This window comes from Coniophora puteana (assembly GCF_000271625.1).
Source record: "Coniophora puteana RWD-64-598 SS2 unplaced genomic scaffold CONPUscaffold_1, whole genome shotgun sequence".
Taxonomy (NCBI): Eukaryota; Fungi; Basidiomycota; class Agaricomycetes; order Boletales; family Coniophoraceae; genus Coniophora; species Coniophora puteana.
Window position 1 is genome coordinate 3192700 of NW_006913053.1, and position 25508 is coordinate 3218207.

A 25508-nucleotide genomic window follows, 5' to 3' on the forward strand; every position below is an offset into this window, starting at 1 on the left:
CGACATTACACGTGTAAATGCGATAGATAATTATTAGGCTAATCAACACCGACACGGTCACACAATTCCGAACGCCTCGTAACTTGTTCATCATGTCTGGCGACGGCCACACAAGTCCAAAGGCAGATGCACTAGCAGGAAATCGGCTCAGCTCGGACATCGACGACGCGTTCGAGGACTGCGGAGACGACGACAGCACTTCGCTCGAGCTCGACTCCGCAGCAATCCGGAAGCAGCTTCAGGAGAACTATGCTCAGGACGGTCAAGAACATGCTGAAACGGAAGCAGGCTCGTCCGTTCATGGCCAGGATACGTCTGTCTCTACCTTCTATCTTGATGGCTCCACCAGTGGCGACCCCAACTCTCGGCCACTTTCATCTCTAGCACACTCCCCCGGAGGGCCTTACACTCCGGACGAGTTTAACATTGATTTCTCCAAAATATCTCTTTCCGAAGACCCTGCCGAGGTTGCACAGGAAGATGACAGTCTAGATGCGAAAGAGGAACCCCTTGAGCACGAACAAACTGTTGGCGACCATGACCCGCGAGCATCCCTCGCTTCTGAATTGACAACCTCGGGCTCCGAAGACCGCGCAGGGAGTCCGATCAGGTTTGCAACCGAGTCAGAGGAAGAAAGATCGATAAGTTCTGACGATGTCACATCTCTACCCCGAGAAGAAGAAAAGAGAGAGCCACCGCCCCAGCACCCTTCGGATTCACAACCAGAGACACCAGGGGCTGCGGATTCTACAAAGCACTCGTATTCTTTATCTCAACCGCCACCCTCAAAAACATCTTCAAGCTCGGTGCCGAGACCAAAGCCAACGAGGTCTGCTGGTCCCAGCGCACTGCAAAAAGTCGTCAGTAGGACTCGTCCACCCTTCTTGCCTCCAAAGGACAAGAGAGAAGATGAGAAGCATCTCCAGGATTGGGAGACCATGATGGCGCTCAGTCGTGTGGCAGGTGAGTTGCAACCATATCTAAGCCGACCCGGCGAATAATCCGCCCGTCAGAGGAGAAGCGGCGCAAGGCGCTTCAAGAACGTAGGGCAGCCCGCGAAGCCAGGATCGAGCAGTCGATACCGATGTGGCAAAAGGAGATCATGCCAGATTGGCGAGTAGTCAACAAGAATCCCTCTCTGAGGAAACTCTGGTGGAATGGTATCCCTGCAAAACTGCGTGCGGATCTCTGGCAGCGTGCTGTAGGGAACCCATTAGCTCTGAGTCAAAGTGCGCGTTCCCCATTCAATTCATCAGCACCTCGCCTCATGATAGTCCATAGGCAATTATGTTACTTGCCTGGCTCGAGCAAAGCGTGCTCTTACGTCCGGGGTCTTCCCTGCAGATACGCTTGCTAGCATGGAAGAGGATATCATCACCACCCTTCCCGCACTTCACATCTTCCATCCAGACACAGGTCCTCTATATCAAGACCTCAAAGACATGTTGTGCGCATGGGTCGTTTCACGTGCAGACGAAGGACTTGGCTATACGCATGGGGCTGCCAAGATCGCTGCGATGTTCCTTCTCAATATGGCGCCACCGCAAGCATTCACCACCATGCGGAATTTGCTTGAGAGGCATTGTATACGCTCATTTTATGGCGGTTCTGCCTCAAACGACGATGTGAGTTAACTAGTTGAAATGAGAGGGAGGGTCTAACTAAAGACAGGTGTACAGGTAGAAGCGTACTATCGGTGAGCGCTTCTACTCTGCGCCAGCCCACTCAGTTCGAACAAATAAGCCAACAGAATTTTTGACACGCTCCTAGCAGATGGAATGCCGAAGAGTTCGTCCAGCCCTCATGTTGTTAGAGTTTACGAACTGATTTTTGACAGTTTATTTCAACTTTAAACAGCATCATATTTCCCCGGCGGTTTATCTGCCTGAATGGATAATACCGCTTTTCTTAGACCATCTCCCGTTCGAGGCCTGTGCTAGGCTCTGGGATGTGCTATTACTGGAAGGTGACGCGTTCTTGTTCCGTGCTGCACTGGCCATCTTGGCCGTGCTGGAGCCACGTCTGTTCTTTCCTGAACGACGCGAATTGTTGGAGCTGCTGAGGTACGTTCGTGGCCGTCATCAATATGCTGACGAAATTAAGTGACAATTGGTAATGCAGAGGCGAGAACAAAGCTGCACTCGAAGTAGCTAAACGCGACGGACGTCCCCTGAACGCCGGCAAATACGAGATTTATGGCGTCGACGAAGAAACACTGTGGGAGCGGATCGAGGGCATGGACGAGTGGTGGCGGGAGAGCACGTGGAAACGACTCACTCAGCGGGAACTACCTGACTTATGAGAAGCATGGAGCAAATGGACTTTATGCCCGCACGTATTTATGTCGTCACCCCGCATTATCCTCGTCATCCTCCGTACAGCTATTGTAGAACGCATACATCTTCCGCCGATTTGCATCTCGCGTTACCTCCTCGCTTGCTACCGCGAATAATCTTTGGAGAATCGAAGTCTTGAGCTCCCCGGTGTCCAGCGGTTGCGTTTCTCCACAACGTGCGCAGGAATTGGACAAGAGTGACGGGTAGGAAGGTGATGATGTTGGTAGCTCTGTCCGTGGACGCTTCTGACCTGACGGCACGTGGGGTTGGATTGGCTCTTTCAGTGCAGCGATCAAAGGCTGGAACACGGTTTTTTCGACATGTTTGTAAGTCAGTTTTGCTTGTGTGCCCGCTGCGAGGCTCAAGAATGGGTTGAGGACGGCACAGAGCGGAGTCGGTGCTGAGATGTCGTTGGCAGTGACAGTCATTGCTTTTTCGAGTTCGTCGAGGTAGATCTCAGATAAATGGAAAGTCAAGCTAGACGGGACCTTGATGTCCGTGGGGCTAGAGGAGATTATTTCGGTATGTATACTCCTTGAATACGATAAGAACGTACCAGAGAGGACCACCGACGCCGGTCAGGATGTCAGTGTAGATTTTGTACGTAGACTCATCCCAGTTTGTCCGGATGAGGAGACGGAAGGATGCGCTGACGAAACGCCGTACTAGCATGTAGTACTTGTCCATCCTGGAACTTTATGAACAATCTGGATACGCAATACTTAAGGCGAGCGGACCTGAGTCGATCAATACCGCTCCATTCACGGACGGTCGTGATCCAGAAGCCTCTGAGAAAGTTGAGGGAGGAAGATGTATCCTTTATTGTGAGCAGCAACTCAGCTAGCTCAGATGCTAGTGCTTGCTGCACGAGGGGTTTATCTGACATCCAGAAGCCTAAGAAAGAATGTGAGCATCGATCTGGAGTGAATTGCATGTTACACACAGTAGAATATGCCCTTCCAGAGCTTTGCCATCTCGACATCTGGCAACGCATCGCCGGAATCATTGGACAGGAAACCGGCGAGATTTTTGACGGCCTTGTCTCGGACCTTCTTGTCTGCTGAGGTCAGCTTTGGTTCATACTCTGCACAACATTATCATGCACCGTTGGAGGCTAGATATTTGGCAAGCGGTGGGGCACCACCCTCGGCGGCGGAAGTGGCCATGGCTCAGAGGACAAGATACGCTGAATTTTCTTGAAACTCCGAAGATAGGGTGTAATTACCGGATCGAGGACCGGCAAGTAGACAGTTCACGCGTTTGCGACGCGCGCTTGATGTCATCTTGATCACCACCAGTTCTAGTTATTAACTTCGCGCGTGCGTGCCACGCACTTCACGTACTTGTACGTGGAAACATTGTTGTTTACACAGAACACATTATTGCACTTCCCCAACGTGAAGATGTCCAGATCGCCCATCACCTGTCACGGTTTGCCCTGTTTACCTCGTTCGCCAACCGTGGCCGTCAGGGGCTTATTGACTTGAGGCTGCAGTGCTTGACACCTCGCAGGGAAAGCCAGCGGCTGGAATTGAAGTAATCTTGCAGAAACACGAAGAGAGACCTGGGGACGCGTCCGTTTTTCGTCCTTTTGCAGCTAGGTGTGTTCCATCCTTTTCCTGTACTCGCTTGTTCAAACTTAACCCGGGCATCTCCAGCGAAACGGACGCGGACGGTCGGTGCAGCACCCTTCTGCCTCCTCGAGGATCTGAAGATGCCAAGGCAAAGAACAAAGAGGTGACTCCAGGCATCTACAAGATTGTGTTCAGGACCAAATCCTACTTCGATAAACTGAATGTCAAATGTTTCTATCCTTATGTCGAGGTTGACCTTCCCAGCCTATATACATGTTCTTCGCTAAACTGATCGGATGTCATTCTAGATCGTTTTCGAGATCGCGAACGAGGATGAGCATTACCATATCCCTCTATTGATCAGCCCATATTCTTACACAACCTACCGCGGTAGTTGATTTATATGAATGAAATTAATACCGAAACGTTCCATCATGTGTAGATGACAAGAAGATATGAGTCACTGCTCTATGCATGTCTAGACAAAGCGTATTACTGCACGATCACCTTGGCATACTGCACTCCCTTAACGTTGCCTCCCTTCATCGAGGCCTTCACGTTATACATGAACTGCTCCCGATTCTTCTTCAGCTCTTCAGCCGCCTCTGCGATGATGGGTCAACGACGACGAAGTGTCCAGTAAAGACTGCACTTGCCTTTGTTTAGCGGGTCATCTGCATTAGGTTCCAGGAACAGATATTGGAGGCCAACCATGACAGAGTTCAGGTTAAGGACGGGCTTCCAGTCTTCTCGAAGAATGTTGAGACAGACGTTTCCCTCAAGATCAACATTTGGATGATAGATCTAATGCGAACGGAAGGTATGGAGTAAAACACCGATGACACCTGACAGTTATGCATACACACCTTTTGTGTGCACTTGACCTTTGGTGGCTCATGAGGGTAGTTGGTGTTGATGTTGAAGGAGAACTGGAACGCGCCGCTCTTGTACATGCCTGATAACTATTAGGTCTGCATTATGCAGCAGTACTCAAAAGCAATGGACCCACCCTCGTCCGGAGTGATGATAAGAGTGAAGTTTAGGATATCATTGGGGTCAGGAAACTCGGTCCGCATCGTCTCCGGCAGGTCAAGCTCTGTGAGATCTGGATATCGCGTTATTCGTTGTTCACAACGCAGTAGTACGGCTACGTACCTTTCTGCACTCGTATTTGAGCAGCGCTCGTCTTCGGCTTCTTCTTTGCCATCGCGTCCTCATTCTTCTTCATGCTCCATATCTAGACCGCGCAGGGAATGAGGGGTGTGAGCATATATTCTCTCTGCAGGTGGGCGATTCGTCTACCTTCAACATGTTGTCGTGTAGTAGTCGTTAAAGTGATCGTGCAGATGGGTGTAGGGTACAAGTGAGAGCAAGGAAGAGAGGTGAGTAATGGGAGGCCAAGTGTGGACGGAAGGTTCCGAGTACTCGTTTCCGCTGAGTGTGCACACCGCGAAGGAACCGCGTGCTGTGCCACTGACTCGTGGTGAGACAATGTTGTATCGTTGACTATTTGTTTGTTATCTCTTGTCACTTTGCTATTACCCCTGACAGCCGATTGCCGAACACTTTGCTGGACATCTCGCGACCATGTCCCTCTCTGAAACTCTCCCGGTCATTGACCTTGACGTCTTTCTTTCTCAGCCCGAGAACTCCGAGGCAGCCCAGCAAGAATGCACTAAAGTGCGCCGTGATAGATGAACCTCATCAAATCATGACAGCGTTGATCTTATCTGTGAATTTGTACAACAGGCTGCAAACGCACTCGTCACGTATGGTGCTCTCCTCGTGCACGACTCACGAGTCTCTGAAGACGATAACAACACTTTCCTCGACCTCCTCGAGGACTATTTTAATCAGCCTATTGATGCGCTCAAGCAGGACGAGCGCCCGGAACTTGGCTACCAGGTCGGCGTCACGCTTGAACATACCGAGAAGCCCAAGTGTGCCGTCGACGAGCCATGTCTGGACATCATCGCCAATCTCGATCCTGCAGAGCGTCCCCTTGATATTACGGGCCACCAACCCGATCCAAAGTGCAGGTTCTTTTGGAAGATGGGCATACCCCCTCCATACGACACCAAATATCCGTCTTTAAACGCGCCCAATATTGTACCTCAAGACGCGGACATCAATGCTCGGTGGGAACCGGTCATGGAGACGTGGGGGAAATCTATGAAGGCAGCGTAAGTTGCATCCAGCATTATCGAAATGCATAAACCTGCTTAAGCGCATTTCTCGACCAGTGTGGAGAATGTCGCAGAAATGACTGCGATAGGTCTCGGCCTACCTAGGAGCTCACTTAAGGACGCCGGAAAATATGGGTGCGCCTTGATCAAGTCGTCAGAGTTCAGCTCGCTTGACTTACATTTTGCAGTCCTCATCTTCTGGCACCTACCGCCTCCGATCTGGTCAAATTCGGCCAGAAAGACACCATCCTTGCCGGTTTTCACACCGATCTAAACTTCCTGACCATTCACGGCCGTTCCCGCTTCCCCGGCTTACACATCTGGGCACGCAACACCGGCAAACGCATTCCAGTCAAGTTCCCTGCAACCGGCCGATACCTGCTTGTCCAAGCGGGAAAGCAAATAGAACATCTTACCGGTGGCCTCATCAAGGCTGGGTTCCATGAAGTGGTCGTCAACGAGAAAACTGTTGAGACCATCGAGAAACGCAAAATCAGCCATCCTGACCGTCCCCTCATTCGCATATCGTCAACGTTCTTCTGGCACCTCTCATCTGATTACGACCTGTTGCCTATCCCGGAGCTTGCCTCGCGAGCCTCTCAGCTTGAAACTGGTTCTCAAGCCATGTATGAGCCCATGAAAGTAGGACAACAAGTGCAGAAGTAAGGCCGACGTTACCATATTCTTCGTAGTTCTAACGGTTTTCCCAGTGAACTCAAGCACATTGCTCTCATGACATGAACCGCTATTGTTCGTTGGGTATTTGTATTTTCATCTTTGTTAACTTGTGTACTTCTGAGAGAACGGAATTGTATGTACGATGTGCCAGACAGCCTTTCCCGTGAAGAGGGGGAGCAACAAATGCTTGAAGTTGAATTCAGTGAGTTATTAATGCTACATGATGGGGAGATCCTAGGTCTATGTGATACAGGTATGTGCGATAAATTAGCTAAGTGATGTCCAACTGTCCACTTAGGACGACCCAAAAATTGGTAAGACGCTCTGTAACTTTACCACCATTTCATCCCATTCAGCGTCGGTATCAGAGAGGGCAGTGATAGCACCTCCCGCTCCTATCACCCATTCTTCGGTGCAAGGAGGTGCTGTTGGAGCACCTTCAGAAGAGACTTCCGTACTTGGTAAGCCCATGTCTTGGTTGTAGCGGTCATCGCGCTTGAAGCAGCTTCGGATCGTGACAGACCAATCGCCTCCACCTCCAACGCACCAGTATCCAAAGACACCAGAGTACAAGCTCCGCTCGTCATCCTCCAAAGTCTGCAAAATTTCAACACTACGCTTCTTGGGTGCACCTGTCATACTCCCTGTCTCAACAGTCAGCCATCACGGGAGGGGCTATCAAAGGAGCGAACACTGACCTGGGGGTAAACTTCTCCTCAACACTTCCCAGCCCAGAGCACCATTAGCGTGTTGGCCATCAGTCTGCTCCGCTCCAGCAGGGGTGGCAGCCTCAATGACGCTGACCAATTGCCACATCGTCTTGTACTCTTCAACCCCGCAAAACTGGGAAACGTTTACGTCCTTGCCAACGACACCGTGAAGGTCATGCCGTATGAGATCGACAATCATGAGGTTCTCAGCGACCTCCTTTCGGCTGCCGGACAGCGCCTGCTCCGCTACGGCGCGAGTTATGCCGGGACCTTTGCGAACAGTGCCTTTGATGGGACGGAGTTGGTACTTAGCATGGGGAGGGCGAGAAAAAGAGAGGAAACGTTCTGGAGATGATGCAACTAGTGTGGTGGGGTGCAGGCGGAGGTATGCAGCATGTGGTGCCGCGTTTCGCTTCCGAAGCTGTTTATACCGTTGCCAGGAGGGAGAATGCACGCGCGAGGGCTGAGGTGCATGAGGATCATTGATAGTCACCCGCGTTCGAGCCGTAAGGCACAGTTCGTAGGAGTCACCCGCAGCCAAATACTCCTTCGCTACGTCGATGCGTGACTTGTAAAGTACTTGATCCGGCAGTGAGATACTGATGGTTTTCTCCTTGACCTTCGTGGAAGTAGTTGAGACCTTGGGTTCCGAGTCAGAGGCTTTCGTTACAGCTCGTTGAATGAGCACCGTAGTCTCGGAAAACCAGACATGATCGCCTTCAACGATAGACTGAAAATAAATATCGCCAGAGCAAGTGTCCAGAACTATACTACGCTCCACAAATATGAGGTTTACGTCGGAATGGCGCGTATCCGCATCGTCAAGTGCGATCGTGCCAGGTGCACACAAGGAGTGTGCGCCAAGCTCATAGCTGAGGTAACCGATCAAACCTCCCCAGAATGGGAGGTCAGGCACCCCACCGACTGCTTTGCGTTTGTTCATGAAAGACGCGATCCAAGACCAGATGTCGTACGAGTCCAGTTCAAAGGGTGTGCTAACACCATCTTGCAGAACACGTACGTGAGAATCTGTGAGAGAATATATGATGCGGGGAGAGCGACCATTCACGCAACCGATGATGGTGTATCTCCCGGGTTGTGCCGCGGAATCGAGAAGGACAAACGGTGACGAGTCGTCTGCTACGTTGAGTAGTTCACAAATGGCCGTAGCTGATAGGTTGGTTTTACGAAGCACGGAGGTGGACACTGTCCGAGGGGGAGACTGAGATGGAGACAGAGGTGGTGTATAGAGGTGTGGCCACGGCAATCCGAACGTGTCTTCCGCATCATGACTCCAGTCACGAATAATGCGGCCGTGTATTGTATTCCAATTGTGCGCCAGGTTCCAGAAGTTTGAGACAACCTCAAAACCTCCTCCATCGGTAAGGACGGACTCCGGATGATATTGAACAGCCCAGAAGGGACGACTGCGGTGCTTGACAGCCATAACTACCATGCCATTCTCTTCCCCATCGTCTGCCCAGGCTAACGCCTCGATGTCACTATGTGGTCGCACGTGGACTTGAAGTGAATGGTATCGAACGGCCCACACATCGTCGACATTCTTGAACAAGTCTTCCGAAGTATGTTCCACACGTGAGACCTGTCCGTGTTTGACGACCCGCAATCTCTCCAGCTGCCCACCGAATTCAAGGACTAGACTCTGGTGTCCAAGACAAACACCAAATATGGGAAGAAGATAGTCTTCGCTGAGCTTCCAGAGGTCTTTGACAATGCCAATGTCTTCTGCGATATGAGGTGACCCTGGTCCAGGGCCGACCACAATAGCAGAGAAGTGGGGGAGGAGGGGAAGAAGTGCAGACAACGAAAGCTGATCATTCTTGATGATGTGGATCTGACAGTCAGGTATCGATTTCTGGCAGAGCGAGGCGAGACTAGTAGGAACAGGATCAGACTCAGAGCAGCCAGTATGCAAGCGCAAGCTCACTTGTAGGTGAACGAGTCGTACGAATCCACCAGAAGTATTCTCGCAGGTGGCTGTTCGATGACCATGCTGGCTGTATGCGCCAATCTGTAACGAGTGACTGGAAAAGAAAACTCTAGAGAGTGGATGTGGACAGGGATAATCAGACCACAGATCGAAAAATTCACGACATAGTGATGACTCGGAAGTAGGATCCGTGCTTGCAAATGCCAATGAAAATGTAATTGTGGCCGGGGCTCTCGGACCAGCCGTGGGAGTCTTGAGAAAGGGGCAAAGGAAAGATCTACTTCATGTTTGGCACTGACTCTTCACTTCATCGGCTGGATGAATGCCGCTCGAGATGCAGAATCGCAAGCCCTCTTCAAGAAGGCGCGTAATACAAAATTCTTCATGAGCCACTGAGCTAACAGCAAGGAATAGCTCAAAGCGGTTTGTGTACCGCTCCTCGAGCACTCAGAACTCAATCCATCCACGATTCCTCGTGTAAATGGCCTCTTGTCTCAACTCCTCGGCATACTTGGTAACCCTGCAGAAACCATAAAATCTGCCGCCACAGCTACTCCTCCATACCTGGATCTTGATCCCTCTCTCATCTCGTATATATTTTTCCCTTTGTCGAGCATCTTACGACGCAATACTTCATCTGCTATTCCGGATCAGATCCTCGAAAAGCTTCTCCTTGTCTTTGCTGCTATATCCGAAAGCTGGTGGTGGACATGTGATCTGACAACATGGAACCAAATCTTCATGCTCTCAGGTTCTATACTAGGCGGGATCGAGGCTAAAGGAAAAGGCAAGGACAGAGATGAACACACGAAAGAAGCGGCAGCTCATTGTTTGTGGGCTTTGCTTCATGAAAGGCCCTCTCTTGCATCCCCTACAGACCAAGCCACTATCCGGCTTTCAGAAATCCAAACCCATACAAAAGCGATGAAATTCATCCCCATACTCGGTCAAACGTTGAATGCGTTGTTAGAAACAGCGTTATCTCCACATTTGTCACTTCAGCGCATGTCTTTACGAGTTCTCTCTGTCATGATCAACGTTTACGCTGCCGATGCATTCGTCCCATCTGTTTTACCTGGTGTCGTCAGCAGCATGTCCAAGATTTGTTTGGACAAAACTCGGCAGAAAGGATGGGTCAACGGAGAGGTTGTCGCAGCCTCCCTCGATGTCTTGCGAATCGTCATTCTGAAGTCAATCTCAGACGAACGTTGCATTGCCGAAGGAGCGGTCCGTAGCATGGTCAACTTGGAGGATTTGCAAGATCTAGCCGGTACTGGAGAAGAAAGGAAGCCACCTGATCCCCCACCTTTCTGTACAGCGCGAACAGCGACGTGGCTTCGTGCATCGTCCGCTCAACTCCACATCGCGTTAAACTCTCTTTCCGTCTTAACGAATCATCCTACTCCTGCAGCCTCTAACGCATTGTCCACTTTCGCCTTCCAGATATTGCAGGAGACTTCACTAACGTTACCTCAGAGCCAACCGTTGTTGCTCTCTTGGCTACTCTCGCTCTCAAATTCCACGTTCTCCGGTGTGTCAGAACTCGCCAGAAACAACTTATTCGATCTTTTTGCTTCGCCATCTCTGACGACGCAAACGCTCCTGGAAACTCTACTACAGATATCTCAGGATAGTCTGGCAGCACTTCCGCGGTCGATAGCCGCTCAATCTGACGCCAGGGTTGAGCATATCGCTGGTCAAATTGAGGCGGTATGTAATTTAGCAACACTGTCTGAGGATAACCCCAAGGCTCCATTGGCTTCAATAAGGCAAGGTGTAAGCATTCTACTTGGTCCGTCGGGAGGGATAGAAAAGTGGGGATGGGCTTTACTATCGGTCCTTGAACTCTCGACTCCTTCGGTGGCAGTGAACCATCCTTCAATAGGTCAACTGTTCCTTGAAGGCAGTGAAGAGGACGCAGACAGTACGACGTTCCCCGACGTTGAACTCAAGAATGTGGCCTCCAGGTCCGCACAAGAACGCCTAGCCCAGATGTTCTGGTCGTTAGGTCGGACCTGTGGCGACAATGGACTATACGCAGTTGATTGGTTCTTCGATGTAGGGAGAAACTTGCACTCCGGTCTTTCCCCACCCGCTCTATGGTGTGCTGCGAGACTCCTTGAGGGTATGGGGAACATCCAACTCTTCTATCAAGCCCATGTTCACCTCGCCACACCCTCTCCTAGTCAGAGGTTCCTTACATACTGCAGAGGTTTGTCTAAGAATATATCTGAGTGGTGGGATGAGGAAGCAGAGAACCGAGAAACCGAGCCTAAAGAGTCTTCGTCCGCGGACGATCACAGTCTTCGCACAGAGGTCAAGAAGGGTCTGAGTTCTATCAGACTCTCCAGTCGACTTCCTGAACCCCTGGTTGACATCGGGACTCGCCCAAGTATACAACCAGCCCTGCGGAAGAGTCTCGCACTCCACCTACTCGCTATAAGCGGAAACATTCTACAAGCGAGGTTCACACCCATGTTCATATACATTCTCTACCCCATCCTTCATTCCATCGTCTCCCCAATCCCGCACCTCTCTCTAACTGGCCTCTCTACTCTGAACTCCATAGCCAATGCAACATCTTATGCTTCCCCCGCAAATCTCTTGCTCTCCAACTTTGATTATGCTCTGGATTCTGTCTCTCGTCGGCTTAGCCGTAGATGGCTAGACATGGATGCACCAAAAGTTCTCGCTGTTCTTGTGAGACTTGTGGGAAGTGAGGTAGTTCAGAAGGCCGGAGACGTTGTCGAAGAATGCTTCGACAGGCTCGATGAATATCATGGATATTCGGTGATTGTTGAAGGCCTCGTGGAAGTCCTGGGCGAGGTCCTCAAGGTTATTGAACTCGATGAACCCCGTTCCACGGATCAGGGTGGACAAGTAAAGAGGGCTGAATCGCACACTTTATCAAGCCTACGACCCTTTCTTCACTGGGTGTCTCACCGTCATGATCCTGTGGAGGATACGACTGATTACGGACCCGCACCCCATCGACCTTGGGGAGAGCCTGCGAAAAAGGAGGATGAAGCGGCCCGCGGTCCTTCAGATATGGAGAAAGAACCTGATTTCACACCTTCACAAGCGTTAACCCAGCAAATGGTGTCTCGTTCAATTTATTTCCTCACTCATCAGTCTCCTGTCATCCGGGCTCGCATACTCAATCTGCTTGCTTCTGCGAGTGCCGTTTTGCCGGAGTCAGCGCTTCTTCCATCCATTCACAAGGCCTGGCCCTTCATCTTGAACCGCTTTGACGACGCGGAACAGTACATCGTGAGCGCGGCTGCGGGCCTGGTGGAGAATCTCGCCATTCATGTCGGTAGTTTCATGACACGTCGCGTTTGGGGTGACATTTGGCCCCGGTTCATGCGGATGCTTGCCAAGCTGGACGAGGCTGATTCTCGGAACGCCTTGGCTCGCCGAGGGTCTGGGGCGGTGGGCACGGCTTCCGCGTATACCCATTCACACCGCCTATATCGTTCTATTTTACGAACGATGGAGGCGGCGGTGAAGGGGGTGGACATCGAAGACTCCACCATATGGCAGGTGACCCTCGCTTGCAGGCGCTTCTTGCACCGTGAGGCACATGAAGAACTTCAGGCGCTTGCACGGCTACTTTATCAAGCGCTCGCGGGCGTTAACGAAGATGCTGTATGGGTGGCCTTGATGTCTACATTGGGTAAACTTGATGGGGAAGGATCTTATTTGAGAGAGTCTAGATGGGATATCGAAAACAATGTGATGGCAATACTTGGTACAAGTTGGTAATTTTCTCATGTTGTAGTGTATATGGGTATCCGTTGTTCAAATCATGCTTCCGGTGGGGGGGCATACTTGACAAGCTCCACGTCGGCTTCCTTGAATAATTCCGCAGATGCTTCATCACTAAATCCACATCAATATACAGGCATCTGTATCAAACACAAAAAATGACCGACACTTTATAACTGAGATTATAGACAACCCTCTTGACACCACACTGGATGATCTTGATCGTGCAGGTCAGACAGGGACAACTGTCCAAAATATAAGCGCCATAGGCCTGAGGATAAGATAAAGGCGCACGTGTTGCAATAGAGAATGGCATTGGAACCGATGCGGTCTCTGCCTGCTTCTAGAAGGGCATTTTCCTCCGCGTGGAGGCACAGACAGGAAAAGCTGTTCTCTCCCGCTGCGCCGCGGTTACACCGTATGCAGCCGCCTGATGCGGACTGAGAATAAGCAGCCTCGTGATCAAGAGCAGAAGTTTACCTTCATTGCAATTGGTAACACCCCTTGGGGTACCGTTGTAGCTAGCATGACACCATTCTGGCGGTCCGTTGAGGGTGGTGATTACAACACGAGAACGTACCCGGTGGCAAGGATTCGGTTGTCTCGGACTAGGACTGCACCCACGCGGCGTTTCATGCAGTTTGACCGGTGTGAGGCTAGGTCTGCAAGGGTCTAACACTAAAAACAGTTCGTCAAGGATAAGTTAGACGCCTCACCATAAAATAGGTGTCCCATCGTGGGCGTAAGCGTTCCAGATTGGTGATTTCTAAAGAAAAAACGTGCTCGTGCAGTTCTTGGATAGTGTCAAACGCATTGATGATGCTAAGCCCGACGAGATTATGGAGGTTCCGTAACGGGGTAAAAGGCTCGCTAGCGTTTGCGTGACCTGCTACGTCCTCGCCGAAAACCAGCTGATCATTTTGCTGAACAAAGTGGTCCAAAGTAGTCTCGGTCAGCCTGCCAAAGGAAGCAGGCATGGGTTTAAATCCATATAACGGGTCCGGGAAAAAAGGTACCGGATAGCTCGACGATAACGCACCATCATTGGTGCATCAACGTGTAACAGTAGGAAAAAAGGTCGGGTAGAGAAAGACTCGAGGAGATCTTTAGTCTTCAAGTCGGTGGTCACAAATTTCAGTCGCCACCGCTCAGTCACATACTCAAGCAGTAGAGCAGCTGAAGAGAAGTGCATCGGCTGAGGTTTTCTAACCGGTGATTCTGAGGGTGTCACGGGAGAGTTCATAGACAAGAAAGAATCACTGCCTGGTCTCCTGTTTTTTGTGAACACAGGACCAGTGGGGGTGGTGGACTCAGCAGCGTGTGCCTATCAACATTTCGGTCGAATATCCAGGAAAGATCACTCACTTCGTCCGCGGTTAGATCCAGGGAGATGGATGTAAATCCACGAGACACCAGATAATCTCTGATAGTAGACTTCCCAGCGTAACGTGTGCCGACGATCGCGACAAACATTCTCCGAATCTGTGAAAGGGTTTAGGTTAGGTTGAAGTCAGGATCAAGCAGCCGACACGAATACGCGTGTATACGCGATAGGTAGGAGCTCCGTCTTGCCCACAGTCAAAGACAGTCAAAGTGAATCAAGCGAGTCTCTCACGGGCCATTCATCGATCTTCGCCGACCTAAAATAGCCTAAAACCGAGGTAGCCTGCAGGCATGGGCGCCTATAGTACCTAAGTAAATTACTATAGGCGCCTACTGATGTCCAAATGGTCAACGTTCACTCCCGAGCGACGAATGGCGATTAACATGCTCAGATGGTACTCATGAACAAGGTACCGGTGTTCAAGTTACCATAAGGTCCGTGGACGTCGAGGATATATCATGACCCAGACGTACAACGTGACTTGGAATATAGCCTTCTTCACGTGCACGTTCGACATCGGTCTACAAACCTAACTAACTAGATTAATAGATACTGATATCGCCCTGGATGATATACATCATCCCTCTATAGCTACCTTCGGACCAAAGACTCTAAGAAGAGGTCTTTTCCAGCCGAAAGCGCACTCATTGAGCAAGGCAGCCCAGACACTGCGATATTAACGGGAATTTGTATGTAGCTACACGTTCCCGATTCTGGACCACTGCGCCTCGTATTAACCGCCATAGGCGGTATCTAACACAACCTTTCGCTTAGCCGAATGCCCTTTTTTCCGGGGGAATGTTCGTCTTGACGTTTTTGCGATGGCTCGACCTTTCGACCGCTGTCCTTTGGCTAGCCTCATGTCCTTTGGCGCGGTAGTCTGGACCTGCTTGATGTGTGTTGGGGTCAACGTGGGATCCAGCCTTGCGGCCAGACCGCGTCGAGTGATCCATGACGCTTGAATTGTAGGCACCGAGTCTAATATTTCAGATAGAGTTGCTAGCTCGGGCGCATCTGACTAGTGAGTTTGAGCTGAGACAAGATTTATCGCGTCCTGCGAGATAAAACGGACGCACATGAAGGGCTAGTGCAGCGACACGCCTCAAAAGTAAGACTGCTGCTATGGAGTGCTCCGCTCCTGCAGGAAGTTGTATTAATTTGCAAGGCTGAACTGTTTTACCAGTAGGCCCCACTTTCACTGCATTACACGCTGCGATTAAGTGAGGAATGTGCTCTATTAGGGTTGGAGGGTTCACATCCTGTTGACAAACAAAAACAGCGGCGATCGTTGTATGTGCTGGTGTTTGATTAGACAGCTCGATTGTATTTGTGGAGAGCACGATAGCTTGTTGCAAAGTGTCCAGCTGACATTCCAAAGCTCTAGTAACAGCATTAATGCCCACGACGATACTTCGCTGCCGCCCATTTACAGATGCGGGGCGTTCTAAAACTGGATGACTGTCTTGAACTGCAACTTGATAGTCAGGCTGAGGCAAAGTGCTTGCTGACGATCCGTTGCGTTCGGCAGGTCGCTCTGGTTTACCGCAGTTCCGGAGGGGAGGTCGCTTCTCTAGGACATCAACTAGACGGGACAAAATCAGATTCTGCAAATTGAGTGGAATGGAAGGCCTGGTGGAATGGTATCATAATATGCGTGATCAGCGAAGATGGTTCCACTAGACGCTCAGAGGACCCCAACCATTTGACTTTGAGTGGATTGTCAAGCACACTTTTTAAAACAGCTTTTTTCTCGAGCACCTCTTTGGCTTTAGCGCGATTCGAGACATGTGTACCATGAACGCGAGCGTTTTGCGTGGCCATGGGGGAAGGGGCTGTAAGCTGGGCTGCGGTCGGGGCCTTGGTCCCGGTCGGTGGTGCAGCTATAGGCTGTATGCCTCGGTGCTAGCGATCCGGCGTTTCGTGTTCCGCGGAATATATATACCTTTTATGGTCTGTGTATAAACCTGTATAAACCTGTGTAAACTGTAAACTGTACATGTGCACGTGGAAGCCAACATCAGCCTCATGTTGGAGTCCTTCGCATCGGAACTAACAAGACTGCGTCGACCTTCGAGACGTTCTATGATCTATCCAACATCTATCATACTCCACCCATTACTTAGGCGGAACGTTGCCGAGCCTTATACTTCAACGTTCAACGTTTAACAATATTGAACCGATGAGTCCGCGCGGCCGGGCGCCTTCCTTGCCTTCTGACATAGGCGCCGATGACATTACTCTTTCCTACGGTAGCTACCGGCTTACATGGGACAATACAACTGTCGTAACTGCAGCACTGGCGATCTCTGAAGATGATATTGGACAATGAAATGCTCATGTATTCTGGTCAGGCTACGTTGGTACGTCTCTAAGCGCTTAAGCGCCCATAGTCATCGGCCAGGTCAGAGATAATCGGGAGTTCTGCCAGTACAGCACAGGTACACTCGCCTCGGATATTTGAATCGCCGATAAGAAAGGCGCCCATCTTGCATAAAGGGTTGCAGTAAGCATTCCCGAATCTTTCTTTTTCTCCTGTGACCATCCGCAACCTCCACCAGAGCAAGTCTCGCCATGATCCTTGCACCGGACAAGATCAAGGCGTACGACTGCAAACAAGCAGAACGCGAGGATAAACTAGTGCCTCACCGCCGCTGGCATCACGATGCTCTCCCCAAGACCCAGGACGTGTCCAAGTTCCCATTATCCCGCTTAACCGAGAAGGAACGATACATCGTCCTTAGTGATGCCACAGAAATAGTGGACCTCATCAAGAGACGGGTTTATACCGCCACTGAGGTTTTGACCGCTTTCGTCGTGGCAGCAGTGGCTGCACAGGATGTCACGAATTGTCTATCGGAAATCTTCATTGACACCGCTTTGGAACGGGCCCAGGAACTCGATCGTCACCAGGAAGAGACGGGCGAGGTCGTGGGCCCCCTACATGGCTTACCTGTATCAATCAAAGACCATATCAAGATAAAAGGAATCGACACTTCGACTGGATACATAGGTAGAATTTATTCTAGCTAATGTTGTTCGATGGAGGTCTCACCACGCGCTCATCTTAGCCTGGGCCTACAAAACAATTGCAGACACCGATGCCGTAGTAGTAGACATTCTACGCAAAGCCGGTGCTATTCTTTACGTTAAGACACAGAACCCTCAAACACTATTGGTTAGTCACCTTTCATATCAGAACGTTGAGGTATTCACGCGTTAGATATAGTCCTTGGAGACAAATAATAACGTGTTTGGCAGGGCGCTTAATCCATTCAACATAATGTTAACCCCTGGAGGAAGTAGTGGCGGGGAAAGTGCTCTAATTGCCTGTCACGGGAGTCCGCTCGGTGTAGGAACGGACATCGGTGGCAGCATTAGGATCCCTGCGGCCCACGGAGGCCTTTATGGCCTCAAAGGGTCCGTCGCCCGTCTGCCTCATGCAGGCCTGATGGGCTCGCACGACGGGATGGACGAAATCGTAGGTTGTGTAGGACCTATAGCGACCTCTGCTAGGGACCTCGAACTTTTTTGCCGGGTCATGCTTGACGCCCAGCCGTGGCTTGTGGAGCCGGCCCTGTTAGAGATGCCGTGGAAGAAAGACGTGGCAGATGGACGAAACCTTCCTTCAAAGCTATCTATTGCAATTTTATTTGACGATGGAGTTGTTACACCCCATCCTCCGATCATGGATGCCCTTCAAAGATACAAGGCCGAGTTAATTGCTGCCGGATACGATGTCATCGAGTGGAATGCACTCGATCATCAGGTCGGATGGGACCTTATTGTAAGCATCCCCAGTCTCGTGAAGCTTGAATTTCATACTCACCCCCAGCTTAGGTTAAACTCTATCTGCTGGACGGTGGCATTGAGTACGAAGAAACCATCCGTTCTGGTGAAGAATCTGAAGTGCCGCAGACGAAATGGATGCTGGACCACGCTCGTGGTCGAGCACCCTACACACCAGCGGAAATTTTCCGTCTGAATGTTGAACGAGAACGACTCAAATCGAAAGCGCTTGCCCATTGGAACGAAACGCACAAGTATACGGCATCTGGGCGCCCGATCGACGCCATCCTCTGCCCCGTGTCGGCCACATTGGCACCACCTCATGATACGACGCGTTGGTGGGGCTATACCTCCCACTGGAACCTCCTCGACCTACCTGCTGTAGTATTCCCCGTTGATCGGTTTGACAGCAGCGCATACTCCGGATGTCGATCCCTGGCGGGTACGCCACGCAGCGACGTAGAGAAACTCGTAATGGATCAGTGGAACCCGCCCACCTACCACAACGCGCCTGTCTGCTTGCAACTCGTAGGCAGGCGTCACAATGAGGAGAAACTCTTGGCTATCCTGAAGAGGATTGAGGCAGACGTCCCGTCAAAGATCAAGAAGTAGAACTCGGACTTAGCTCGTAGTCACTCGGTCGATATGTCCTACAAAATGTCGCAAGCTAGTGATACCAATACGATGGTGTTAACGTTGATGTTTTCTACGGTACTTGAGCGGAAGTAAATTGTATTGATGGGAGTGTGGGACATAACTCGTGACAGCGCTAAAGCGGCAGGGGCAAACCCAAGAACGGGCATATCTTGTGGTCGGCTCTCGGCTGCTATGTTGATTTTGTCAGGCGCGTCGCGTCAATCACTGCATCCTACTCGCTCACTACGACTGCAATGACTCGAGACTTAGACCTATACAGCAAGTGTCGTTCTCGAACCTCATTGCTGTGGAAATACTCAGGCATTGGATCCTTGTCGTGACTCATCTTCACGAGTCCCTGCGCGGCTATACCGTTTCTTTGGACACTAGGAATCCCAGGCTTTGAAACACTGTTGCAAGGATGTCCATATTACTTGTGCATATATGACCGGATACGTCATTAACGTTACCTGTCAGTGTACGTCCTCGTGCGCATCAATCGCTTGGACCCTATACCTCTTGCTCGAAGCTGTTGAAACGGATACACTGGCAACACCGTGACGGAATCTCTATAACGAAACTGACTCACATGCTGTTGTGTACGTTCCTACAAACGCGGTCCTCAGTAAATGGACAAATGGACTCGCTAAGCGGCTGCGCTAGCTGTGCTCAGGACTCCGGACCCGAGTCATTGTTGGTCCTCCTACCCCGTGCTGTAGATTCCCGCAGGGCCATATAAACCGGAAGAGAGCTTCGACAAGTCTCATCAGTTTCCTCACCATCTCTCCCATTTTCCTCCTGACTACTAGCCAAAGCACTCTGAAATGCCTTCACTCGTCGCCACCTCCCGTGTCACAGTCTTCAAGACCGCACGTTCGCTACTAGACGCGTACGGCAAAGACTTGAAGGCATGCGCAGGGCCCGCCAACATAATCTTGCCCATCGCCGAGAAAGCTTGTTATGCAAACGATGGCCGCAACACTTGGCTCATTTACAAGAAGTCTGAAATATCTAGCCCGCTCCTGATCCTATCATGCACCCAGGGTGATATGGGGGCATATCCCATTTTCATCTTTACACCTTTGTCGATCGCAGAGTTGCAGCACGAAGACATCGACGGAGCTGTACGTGAGCTCTGTCAAACCTTGCTTGGCGCGGTCGAGCGGAAGCGAGTTTACTCGGTGTTCGCTGTCAAGCCGGTGGCGGAAACCTTCGCTACGGTTTGGTCAGAGGTCTCTGGCGTAGCGGCTATTCCTGAACCGTACTATGATGCGACATTCTCGTATTGTACCAAGTCCTCAATCACGCGCTCCCATTCATATCGACCCGACCTCGTTTTCGAGCTGCGCCGTGGACAGTATGAGGACATCGAGGGCATTGCGATGCTCTGCCGCGACTTTTCTCGGACATCGGTAAGTTGTATTATGCTCTCACATCAAAGTCCTGGTTTCTCATATGTTATCAGGAACCATTCGTGTTGGACCTGGACGAAGCACACAGAGAGGCTCAGATCCTCGTCGAGAAGCAGCAGGTTTGGGTCCACACGGTCCAACGGGGTGATGCCCCACCAGAGATTGCCTCTCTCGTCGCGGTGACACGTTCGGCTGGCGATTCTGCAGCCATCACAAAAGTGTTCACTAGCAACAAGTGGCGCCAACTCGGCTGCGCTGAGCGCCTCGTCCGCCGCGTTTGCAACCAGTACGTAACTCTTACTCGCTTGTAAGGCTTAGCTAACCGGCGTTCTCGGTTTAGACTCCTCAGGGAGAAAGAGCGCGTCGTACTCTATGTCGGCAACAACAACCCGGCTGCCAAAGTTTATGGCCGCGTTGGCTTCAAGGGTCTTGGTGGTTCCACTCCTGTGGAGGGCGTAGAGCCCTGGTCCGAGATAGGTTTCGACCGGAACCAGGTTGAGCTTGGCCAATGGTAGATTGTACTAACATATATTTCTTGGACATTCATCATGTTTTCGCTTTGTTTCATCTTTTGACATGCTGTATCCTTTCCACACACATTAGCTACTATATAATTAATTGCACAGAGAACAGCCGTATCCATACAACGAATTCCATCACAGCATTATACTTGTCATTACAGTGTAGTTTCTTGAATATCATATATCACATTATGACACTGAGACGATTCGGAAAGTGGGTCCTCTGCTATAAACAGACCAGCAGCCTCTTCGTCCTCAGGATAAGCGGCACGAAGCTCTGGCGACGGGATCAACCGAGTCTTGCCTCTGATTTCAATATCCTCGAAATATCGTTCCGCTTGCGGGGCAACCACAAATATGTCTCGCACAGCCGTACCGGAAAGCCCAATCGGTTGAATGTTCTCTTCAGCGACGTCTGAAAGGTTGGCGTAAGCAGACGGGCTCTTAATTGCCCTAGTCGTGGAGACATACAACGTTGTGAACCATTCTGAGTCAAAACATTATAAAAAGGTTGATGCCTCCCCCGACTCAGCATATCGACACCCATTTGTACTATCCACTGCTCTGTCGCCATGCACTTTGCCTGTAAGTAAAGTCAGAAGCGATATTATCAGAAGAGTGGCTTTGCTTACATCCCATCCAATGACGTAGCCGATGTAGTCGAACCGTTTGTGACGAAAAACGGTGCCAACAAAGAACTGAATTTGAACTTCTCCTCCAGACCGAAGATGCACCTGCGAGTTCTCTTCTTCTTCAGCTTCGAGGGCCTTCTGCGTCATCTCTAGAAGCTGGTTCCGCGCTATCGAATTTAAGACAGGAGCGAGCGACTTGACAAGCACTGCAGGAATATCGAGTGGGAAACGGTCAATGTGCCGCATCATGTTGAACAGAAAGCGACGATCGCTGGTGAACAGGAGATTAACCGTTAGACCAGCATAAAATGCGGTATGTATGTCCGCCTCTGAGAGCATCATATCCGTCTGTAAGACGGAGAAAGAGGCAAGGATATTTCGGGAGGCGCGCACGAGCATAGCATGAGTTCGAGCAGGCGAGATGTACTGTTCCATTGCTGAAGGGAGGACTCCAGACTCCATGAGCAGGCGAGGTATGTCCAATGTAACGGACAGAATAGCCTGAGTTTCGGAACCGAAGACATCCACAAAGATGTCGGTAACCTCTTCATGAGGTGACCTAACATGGGCGAGCACTCTACCAGGGAAATCTACTGCGGAAGCGTGAATCCCTAGCCGCCGCGCTATGCAGACAAACACAAAGACCAGCGATAAGGGGATAGAAGGCTTGTGGGAGCTAAGGAAAAAATGCGGGAAGCGATTGTAAACATCATGGAACCGCCGGACTCAATATCATGCCAATGTTAGATTGCTAGAGCGCGAGAGGAGTATGCGACTTACTGTTGGCGGGCTGAAACCCTTCTTTCCTCATGAAGTCGCATATGGCTATGCAAAGATTCTTCAGGATATCCGACTTGGATTGGAGTGCATTAGCGTCTAAAGAAAGGTTGGTTTCCGACGTTATGAATGCGCGACACCGTTCGCTTATCGAGTCAAGCTCATTTGATATCTGTGCAGTTTAAGCGTGTCTGAACAATGCTGAAAGATTAAAGCTCACCTTTGCTGGAGGATGTCCAAAGAATGATGACAGTGACGCGAAACCAGTCTCAAAGGAGGCCTCATCCTCCTCCGAGGGTTCCGATAGTCTCCCCCACAATCTGACAGCAGCGGTACGTGCTATGAGCCCTAGAGCTGCCTTTGCCCAGTACCGCCGTGTGATGGCATGAGGCATAACCTGTGAATCGTCCACGACTGCGTCTTCATTCTGACGAAAGGCTGCTGGAATGGGACAACGGGCCTCATACTCCATAGCGTCCCATACGTCGTAAGAAAGGTCGACAGCCAGCTTCAAAGCACAGTCATGGCGGCGGCCATCCCTATGGCAAACAATATCGCCCAGGAGACGCATAGCTTGAACATCCAAACGAGAGCGAAAGCCATACATGACACTCCAATCTCCATGGCTTTGCTGAAGGCGGGCAGCCTCCTTATCGGGGTTACAGAGCTTGTAACGAGCTTTGTAATGAGCCTCCCAAAGAAATGATTGAGACGCTGCTTCTCGAAGAAGAGAGTTTGCCTGAAGACATGCTGCCAATGTCCTAGGGCCGTCAGGACTCTCGGAAACTGGGAGATGCCGGAGAACGTGAAGGCATATGTCGAAAGGGAGCTGGATCATACTTGGTAGCGGGTAGTCAGAGGACAAGCCGGTTTGTTCGTGAGACCTAGTCAATGGCAAATGACCAATCCACTGCAGAAGTTGGGCATCGAGGCTTGTGAAGGACACATATATAACGTCATGGGGTACCGGGTCATCTGCATCAGCCGTGGCAACGCGCCTTGAGTGCGCCTTGTTTATCAATATTGCTCACAACCAGCCTTGGAAGCTTGATAGGTTCCGGTTATGATCCAAAGTAATTTCATGGGTCTTGTGCCTATAGTCCAAGCTATGTAGCATACACCGTGTTAAGGTTATTAAACTCAAGAAAATAAGCAGCGTCCTAAAAATCATCGCAGAAATGTCCACGCGCACAAGATCCGTACATATCCGTTAGATAATGAAACACACGGAATCTTCACGCAATCAAGAACTCGTCTGTGACCTTGAGCACATTGTCCCAGAACTTCGACGCCGTCTCGTCAAAGCCATGTTCGTCATACCCGAAGCTGATCCATAGCTTGCCTGCAAAGGTATAGCCGAAGAGCAACATCCCCCCCTGGCGTTGACGCGACCCAGTGGTCAAAGTGTGAAGCCCAACGTCAGCGAACTCGCCATGTTGATAGATACCGTCCAAGTTCCCGAGCAATGAGAGCCCCATGCATGCACCAGAAGGTGGCTTTGCGGGTGGGGATCGAGGGATAGGAGGCGGGCCGACCCGAGTCCCATTCTCCTTTTCGTCGTCTTCCTTCCCCCAAGCTTTCGCCCGTCGGGCTCGTTCTTCTGCCATCAGGCGACTGCGGTATACAACCATCTTACTTTTTACAGCGCGAGAACTTTGCTCCTTGGCACAATGTGCCCGAAGCCAGAAGGTGGCTGCGGGTGACCCCTTCGGAACGAATGTCGGCAGTATGACATTGAAGTAACCAATGGCTAGAAACCAGTAAGAATCATGAAGAGATCTCTTCTCGAGATATGGTCGCAAGTTTAGAGCAGAATACATCATCCTATAGAAAACAGTCAATCGACACTATTTCTTTCCATGAGGCTTAATAAGGCTCACATTGGCAGTTCCGGACTTTTCGGGGAGAGACGCGCCCAAGCCAAGTTACATATTGAGAATAACGCAGCGGAAATGGAAACACTGTTAGCTTTGCAGCGTTTCAGAACCTTCTTCGTTGTTTCGGCATCATATGACTTCGTAGGTACGATGGTGTGTCGAGGACGCTTGGCTGAGGGTCGGGGGAACGATTGCCCACCCTGAGAACGCAATGAAAACCATGCGGCACCTGCAGTCAGAAACACTCACAATGAGCTTGTTTTGATCGTTCCGGAAGTCAATTCTGGCGACTGCATGTTTGAATCTGACATTCGCGGTGATCTGACCAAGCCTGTCCTCCATAGCATTTGCGAATACGGCACCCTATCAGATCAACGGGTCATCAGCAGTTGGAATGAATAACGTTCCGAGTGAATCGCACCTCTACATGAGCTTTTGCCCAACATGCCTGCCATTCTTCGCATAGTAATGTGTCGAGTTGAGGCTGCGTGTGCGAGCCCCCTAATAGTTTGAAGAAGTCATTTGCAAACTGGTGCAAGGCCATACCATCTCCCAGATAGTGCATCGCGCAGAAAAGGATATCATAATGTGACTTCATGGGTCGCGAGTCGTCTTCGGCGCTCTCTGGTAGTGTAGAAGATGGACTCGGGAGGGGGATATGAGGCTGTGAGACGATGAGATACGAGAGCCTCTCATTGGATAGCGTACGGGGTCCATTCAAGTATTCGTCAATGACAGCTGGATGAAACTCAATAAAGTAAGGAGCGTAAATTTAAAGTAAACCAACTCACCGTCTTTGGACACGCCGTGCTTGTATTCGAGGCTAGCACTGGCGCGCTCGAGCGCGTCCTCTGGACACCGAGGCGGAGTAAGCCTATTAATTGACACGTCTAAGTAAACTTGGAAAGTGGTGGTGACTCCAGCTGTGTCACGTACACAAATCTGATATCATCGTACGAGTGCATGTGTACCCGTGATGCGAGCGCTGGATGTCGGAGGCGTAAAATTGCCCACACGGCGCAGACCCGAGAAGGATCCAAGAACCGATCTGGCGCATTAAATCCAATGTGCAAGTACCTATGGTGATAACGTAGGGTAAGGTGTGGGTGAACTGACTTATAATTTTTTTGTTACATGTCATTGACACCATCCGCGCGAGATGGAAGGTAATACGAGAGTTCACTGTTGCCCATTCTGCGCTCGAAGACGCTGGGCTCAACTCTCGAGGTCCATTTGCCGTCCGTTGTTTCGGCCAGGGGTCTCGCAGTGAGCTCACCGAG

The 25508-nt window shown here is 50.6% G+C and overlaps 12 protein-coding genes across 12 annotated transcripts; 6 read left to right on the plus strand and 6 right to left on the minus strand.

Moving 5' to 3' along the window:
- Positions 1 to 78: 78 nt before the first annotated feature.
- On the plus strand, positions 79 to 3499 carry CONPUDRAFT_115976 (RabGAP TBC). The gene is made up of 11 exons (XM_007765443.1): positions 79 to 963; positions 1014 to 1229; positions 1282 to 1625; positions 1680 to 1696; positions 1751 to 1788; positions 1838 to 2063; positions 2122 to 2840; positions 2893 to 3024; positions 3074 to 3230; positions 3280 to 3393; positions 3442 to 3499. Exons 1-7 carry the CDS (start codon positions 93 to 95, stop codon positions 2300 to 2302), a joined length of 1893 nt encoding a protein of 630 aa, XP_007763633.1. The 5' UTR covers positions 79 to 92; the 3' UTR covers positions 2303 to 2840; positions 2893 to 3024; positions 3074 to 3230; positions 3280 to 3393; positions 3442 to 3499.
- A 140-nt stretch (positions 3500 to 3639) lies between these two features.
- On the plus strand, positions 3640 to 4336 carry CONPUDRAFT_96152 (transthyretin). Its single transcript, XM_007765444.1, has 4 exons — positions 3640 to 3767; positions 3832 to 3937; positions 3995 to 4160; positions 4219 to 4336. Exons 1-4 carry the CDS (start codon positions 3740 to 3742, stop codon positions 4306 to 4308), a joined length of 390 nt encoding a protein of 129 aa, XP_007763634.1. The 5' UTR covers positions 3640 to 3739; the 3' UTR covers positions 4309 to 4336.
- On the minus strand, positions 4307 to 5301 carry CONPUDRAFT_96157 (uncharacterized protein). The gene is made up of 6 exons (XM_007765445.1): positions 5213 to 5301; positions 5066 to 5147; positions 4920 to 5015; positions 4777 to 4865; positions 4567 to 4714; positions 4307 to 4515 (listed from the first exon to the last, which is right to left on the minus strand). Exons 1-6 carry the CDS (start codon positions 5219 to 5221, stop codon positions 4403 to 4405), a joined length of 537 nt encoding a protein of 178 aa, XP_007763635.1. The 5' UTR covers positions 5222 to 5301; the 3' UTR covers positions 4307 to 4402.
- Positions 5302 to 5408: 107 nt separating this feature from the next.
- Positions 5409 to 6978, plus strand: CONPUDRAFT_96160 (Clavaminate synthase-like protein). Its single transcript, XM_007765446.1, has 5 exons — positions 5409 to 5590; positions 5660 to 6093; positions 6154 to 6231; positions 6285 to 6758; positions 6807 to 6978. Exons 1-5 carry the CDS (start codon positions 5498 to 5500, stop codon positions 6835 to 6837), a joined length of 1110 nt encoding a protein of 369 aa, XP_007763636.1. The 5' UTR covers positions 5409 to 5497; the 3' UTR covers positions 6838 to 6978.
- A 90-nt stretch (positions 6979 to 7068) lies between these two features.
- On the minus strand, positions 7069 to 9497 carry CONPUDRAFT_44329 (para-aminobenzoate synthase; the record flags this gene model as incomplete). The annotated part of the gene is made up of 3 exons (XM_007764250.1): positions 7069 to 7418; positions 7467 to 9379; positions 9433 to 9497. 3 exons carry the CDS (start codon positions 9495 to 9497, stop codon positions 7069 to 7071), a joined length of 2328 nt encoding a protein of 775 aa, XP_007762440.1.
- A 265-nt stretch (positions 9498 to 9762) lies between these two features.
- CONPUDRAFT_115994 (uncharacterized protein) lies at positions 9763 to 13271 on the plus strand. The gene is made up of 2 exons (XM_007765447.1): positions 9763 to 9798; positions 9850 to 13271. The coding sequence occupies exon 2, from the start codon at positions 10177 to 10179 to the stop codon at positions 13198 to 13200; it is 3024 nt and encodes a 1007-aa protein (XP_007763637.1). The 5' UTR covers positions 9763 to 9798; positions 9850 to 10176; the 3' UTR covers positions 13201 to 13271.
- Positions 13242 to 14676, minus strand: CONPUDRAFT_46519 (dCMP deaminase; the record flags this gene model as incomplete). Its single annotated transcript, XM_007764405.1, has 8 exons — positions 13242 to 13317; positions 13371 to 13448; positions 13498 to 13633; positions 13684 to 13724; positions 13784 to 13875; positions 13920 to 14069; positions 14261 to 14398; positions 14569 to 14676. 8 exons carry the CDS (start codon positions 14674 to 14676, stop codon positions 13242 to 13244), a joined length of 819 nt encoding a protein of 272 aa, XP_007762595.1.
- Positions 14677 to 15832: 1156 nt separating this feature from the next.
- Positions 15833 to 16450, minus strand: CONPUDRAFT_79198 (uncharacterized protein; the record flags this gene model as incomplete). The annotated part of the gene is made up of 2 exons (XM_007764635.1): positions 16287 to 16450; positions 15833 to 16216 (listed from the first exon to the last, which is right to left on the minus strand). Coding segments are annotated over exons 1-2 (499 nt in total), but the record flags the coding sequence as incomplete, so codon positions are not given.
- A 708-nt stretch (positions 16451 to 17158) lies between these two features.
- CONPUDRAFT_149057 (acetamidase) lies at positions 17159 to 18985 on the plus strand (the record flags this gene model as incomplete). Its single annotated transcript, XM_007765448.1, has 4 exons — positions 17159 to 17597; positions 17656 to 17762; positions 17814 to 18371; positions 18425 to 18985. 4 exons carry the CDS (start codon positions 17159 to 17161, stop codon positions 18983 to 18985), a joined length of 1665 nt encoding a protein of 554 aa, XP_007763638.1.
- Positions 18986 to 19246: 261 nt separating this feature from the next.
- On the plus strand, positions 19247 to 21113 carry CONPUDRAFT_116004 (uncharacterized protein). Its single transcript, XM_007765449.1, has 3 exons — positions 19247 to 20421; positions 20475 to 20707; positions 20762 to 21113. The coding sequence occupies exons 1-3, from the start codon at positions 19834 to 19836 to the stop codon at positions 20934 to 20936; spliced, it is 996 nt and encodes a 331-aa protein (XP_007763639.1). The 5' UTR covers positions 19247 to 19833; the 3' UTR covers positions 20937 to 21113.
- CONPUDRAFT_116007 (YccV-like-domain-containing protein) lies at positions 21098 to 23306 on the minus strand (the record flags this gene model as incomplete). Its single annotated transcript, XM_007765450.1, has 5 exons — positions 22572 to 23306; positions 22355 to 22523; positions 21575 to 22299; positions 21414 to 21525; positions 21098 to 21357 (listed from the first exon to the last, which is right to left on the minus strand). The coding sequence occupies exons 1-5, from the start codon at positions 23187 to 23189 to the stop codon at positions 21098 to 21100; spliced, it is 1884 nt and encodes a 627-aa protein (XP_007763640.1). The 5' UTR covers positions 23190 to 23306.
- Positions 23307 to 23471: 165 nt separating this feature from the next.
- On the minus strand, positions 23472 to 25452 carry CONPUDRAFT_116008 (uncharacterized protein). Its single transcript, XM_007765451.1, has 7 exons — positions 25363 to 25452; positions 25165 to 25305; positions 25020 to 25102; positions 24650 to 24966; positions 24478 to 24591; positions 24232 to 24428; positions 23472 to 24175 (listed from the first exon to the last, which is right to left on the minus strand). Exons 1-7 carry the CDS (start codon positions 25419 to 25421, stop codon positions 23587 to 23589), a joined length of 1500 nt encoding a protein of 499 aa, XP_007763641.1. The 5' UTR covers positions 25422 to 25452; the 3' UTR covers positions 23472 to 23586.
- Positions 25453 to 25508: the final 56 nt, after the last annotated feature.

Coding starts and splice junctions, on each gene's coding strand:
- CONPUDRAFT_115976 (XM_007765443.1), top strand. CDS start 93: ATGTCTGGCGACGGCCACACAAGTCCAAAGGCAGATGCACTAGCAGGA. Junction 964..1,013: donor GGCGCTCAGTCGTGTGGCAG/GTGAGTTGCAAC, acceptor TCCGCCCGTCAG/AGGAGAAGCGGCGCAAGGCG. Junction 1,789..1,837: donor AGCAGATGGAATGCCGAAGA/GTTCGTCCAGCC, acceptor GATTTTTGACAG/TTTATTTCAACTTTAAACAG.
- CONPUDRAFT_96152 (XM_007765444.1), top strand. CDS start 3,740: ATGTCCAGATCGCCCATCACCTGTCACG. Junction 3,768..3,831: donor ATCGCCCATCACCTGTCACG/GTTTGCCCTGTT, acceptor TTGAGGCTGCAG/TGCTTGACACCTCGCAGGGA. Junction 3,938..3,994: donor TTTCGTCCTTTTGCAGCTAG/GTGTGTTCCATC, acceptor GGGCATCTCCAG/CGAAACGGACGCGGACGGTC.
- CONPUDRAFT_96157 (XM_007765445.1), bottom strand. Junction 5,016..5,065: donor TCAAATACGAGTGCAGAAAG/GTACGTAGCCGT, acceptor CGCGATATCCAG/ATCTCACAGAGCTTGACCTG. Junction 4,516..4,566: donor AGATGACCCGCTAAACAAAG/GCAAGTGCAGTC, acceptor CCATCATCGCAG/AGGCGGCTGAAGAGCTGAAG.
- CONPUDRAFT_96160 (XM_007765446.1), top strand. CDS start 5,498: ATGTCCCTCTCTGAAACTCTCCCGGTCATTGACCTTGACGTCTTTCTT. Junction 5,591..5,659: donor CCCAGCAAGAATGCACTAAA/GTGCGCCGTGAT, acceptor TTTGTACAACAG/GCTGCAAACGCACTCGTCAC. Junction 6,759..6,806: donor GTAGGACAACAAGTGCAGAA/GTAAGGCCGACG, acceptor CGGTTTTCCCAG/TGAACTCAAGCACATTGCTC.
- CONPUDRAFT_115994 (XM_007765447.1), top strand. CDS start 10,177: ATGCTCTCAGGTTCTATACTAGGCGGGATCGAGGCTAAAGGAAAAGGC.
- CONPUDRAFT_116004 (XM_007765449.1), top strand. CDS start 19,834: ATGCCTTCACTCGTCGCCACCTCCCGTGTCACAGTCTTCAAGACCGCA. Junction 20,422..20,474: donor GCGACTTTTCTCGGACATCG/GTAAGTTGTATT, acceptor ATATGTTATCAG/GAACCATTCGTGTTGGACCT. Junction 20,708..20,761: donor GTCCGCCGCGTTTGCAACCA/GTACGTAACTCT, acceptor TTCTCGGTTTAG/ACTCCTCAGGGAGAAAGAGC.
- CONPUDRAFT_116008 (XM_007765451.1), bottom strand. CDS start 25,421: ATGGGCAACAGTGAACTCTCGTATTACCTTCCATCTCGCGCGGATGGT. Junction 24,429..24,477: donor ACGATCAAAACAAGCTCATT/GTGAGTGTTTCT, acceptor TTGCGTTCTCAG/GGTGGGCAATCGTTCCCCCG. Junction 24,176..24,231: donor AAAAGTCCGGAACTGCCAAT/GTGAGCCTTATT, acceptor TGTTTTCTATAG/GATGATGTATTCTGCTCTAA.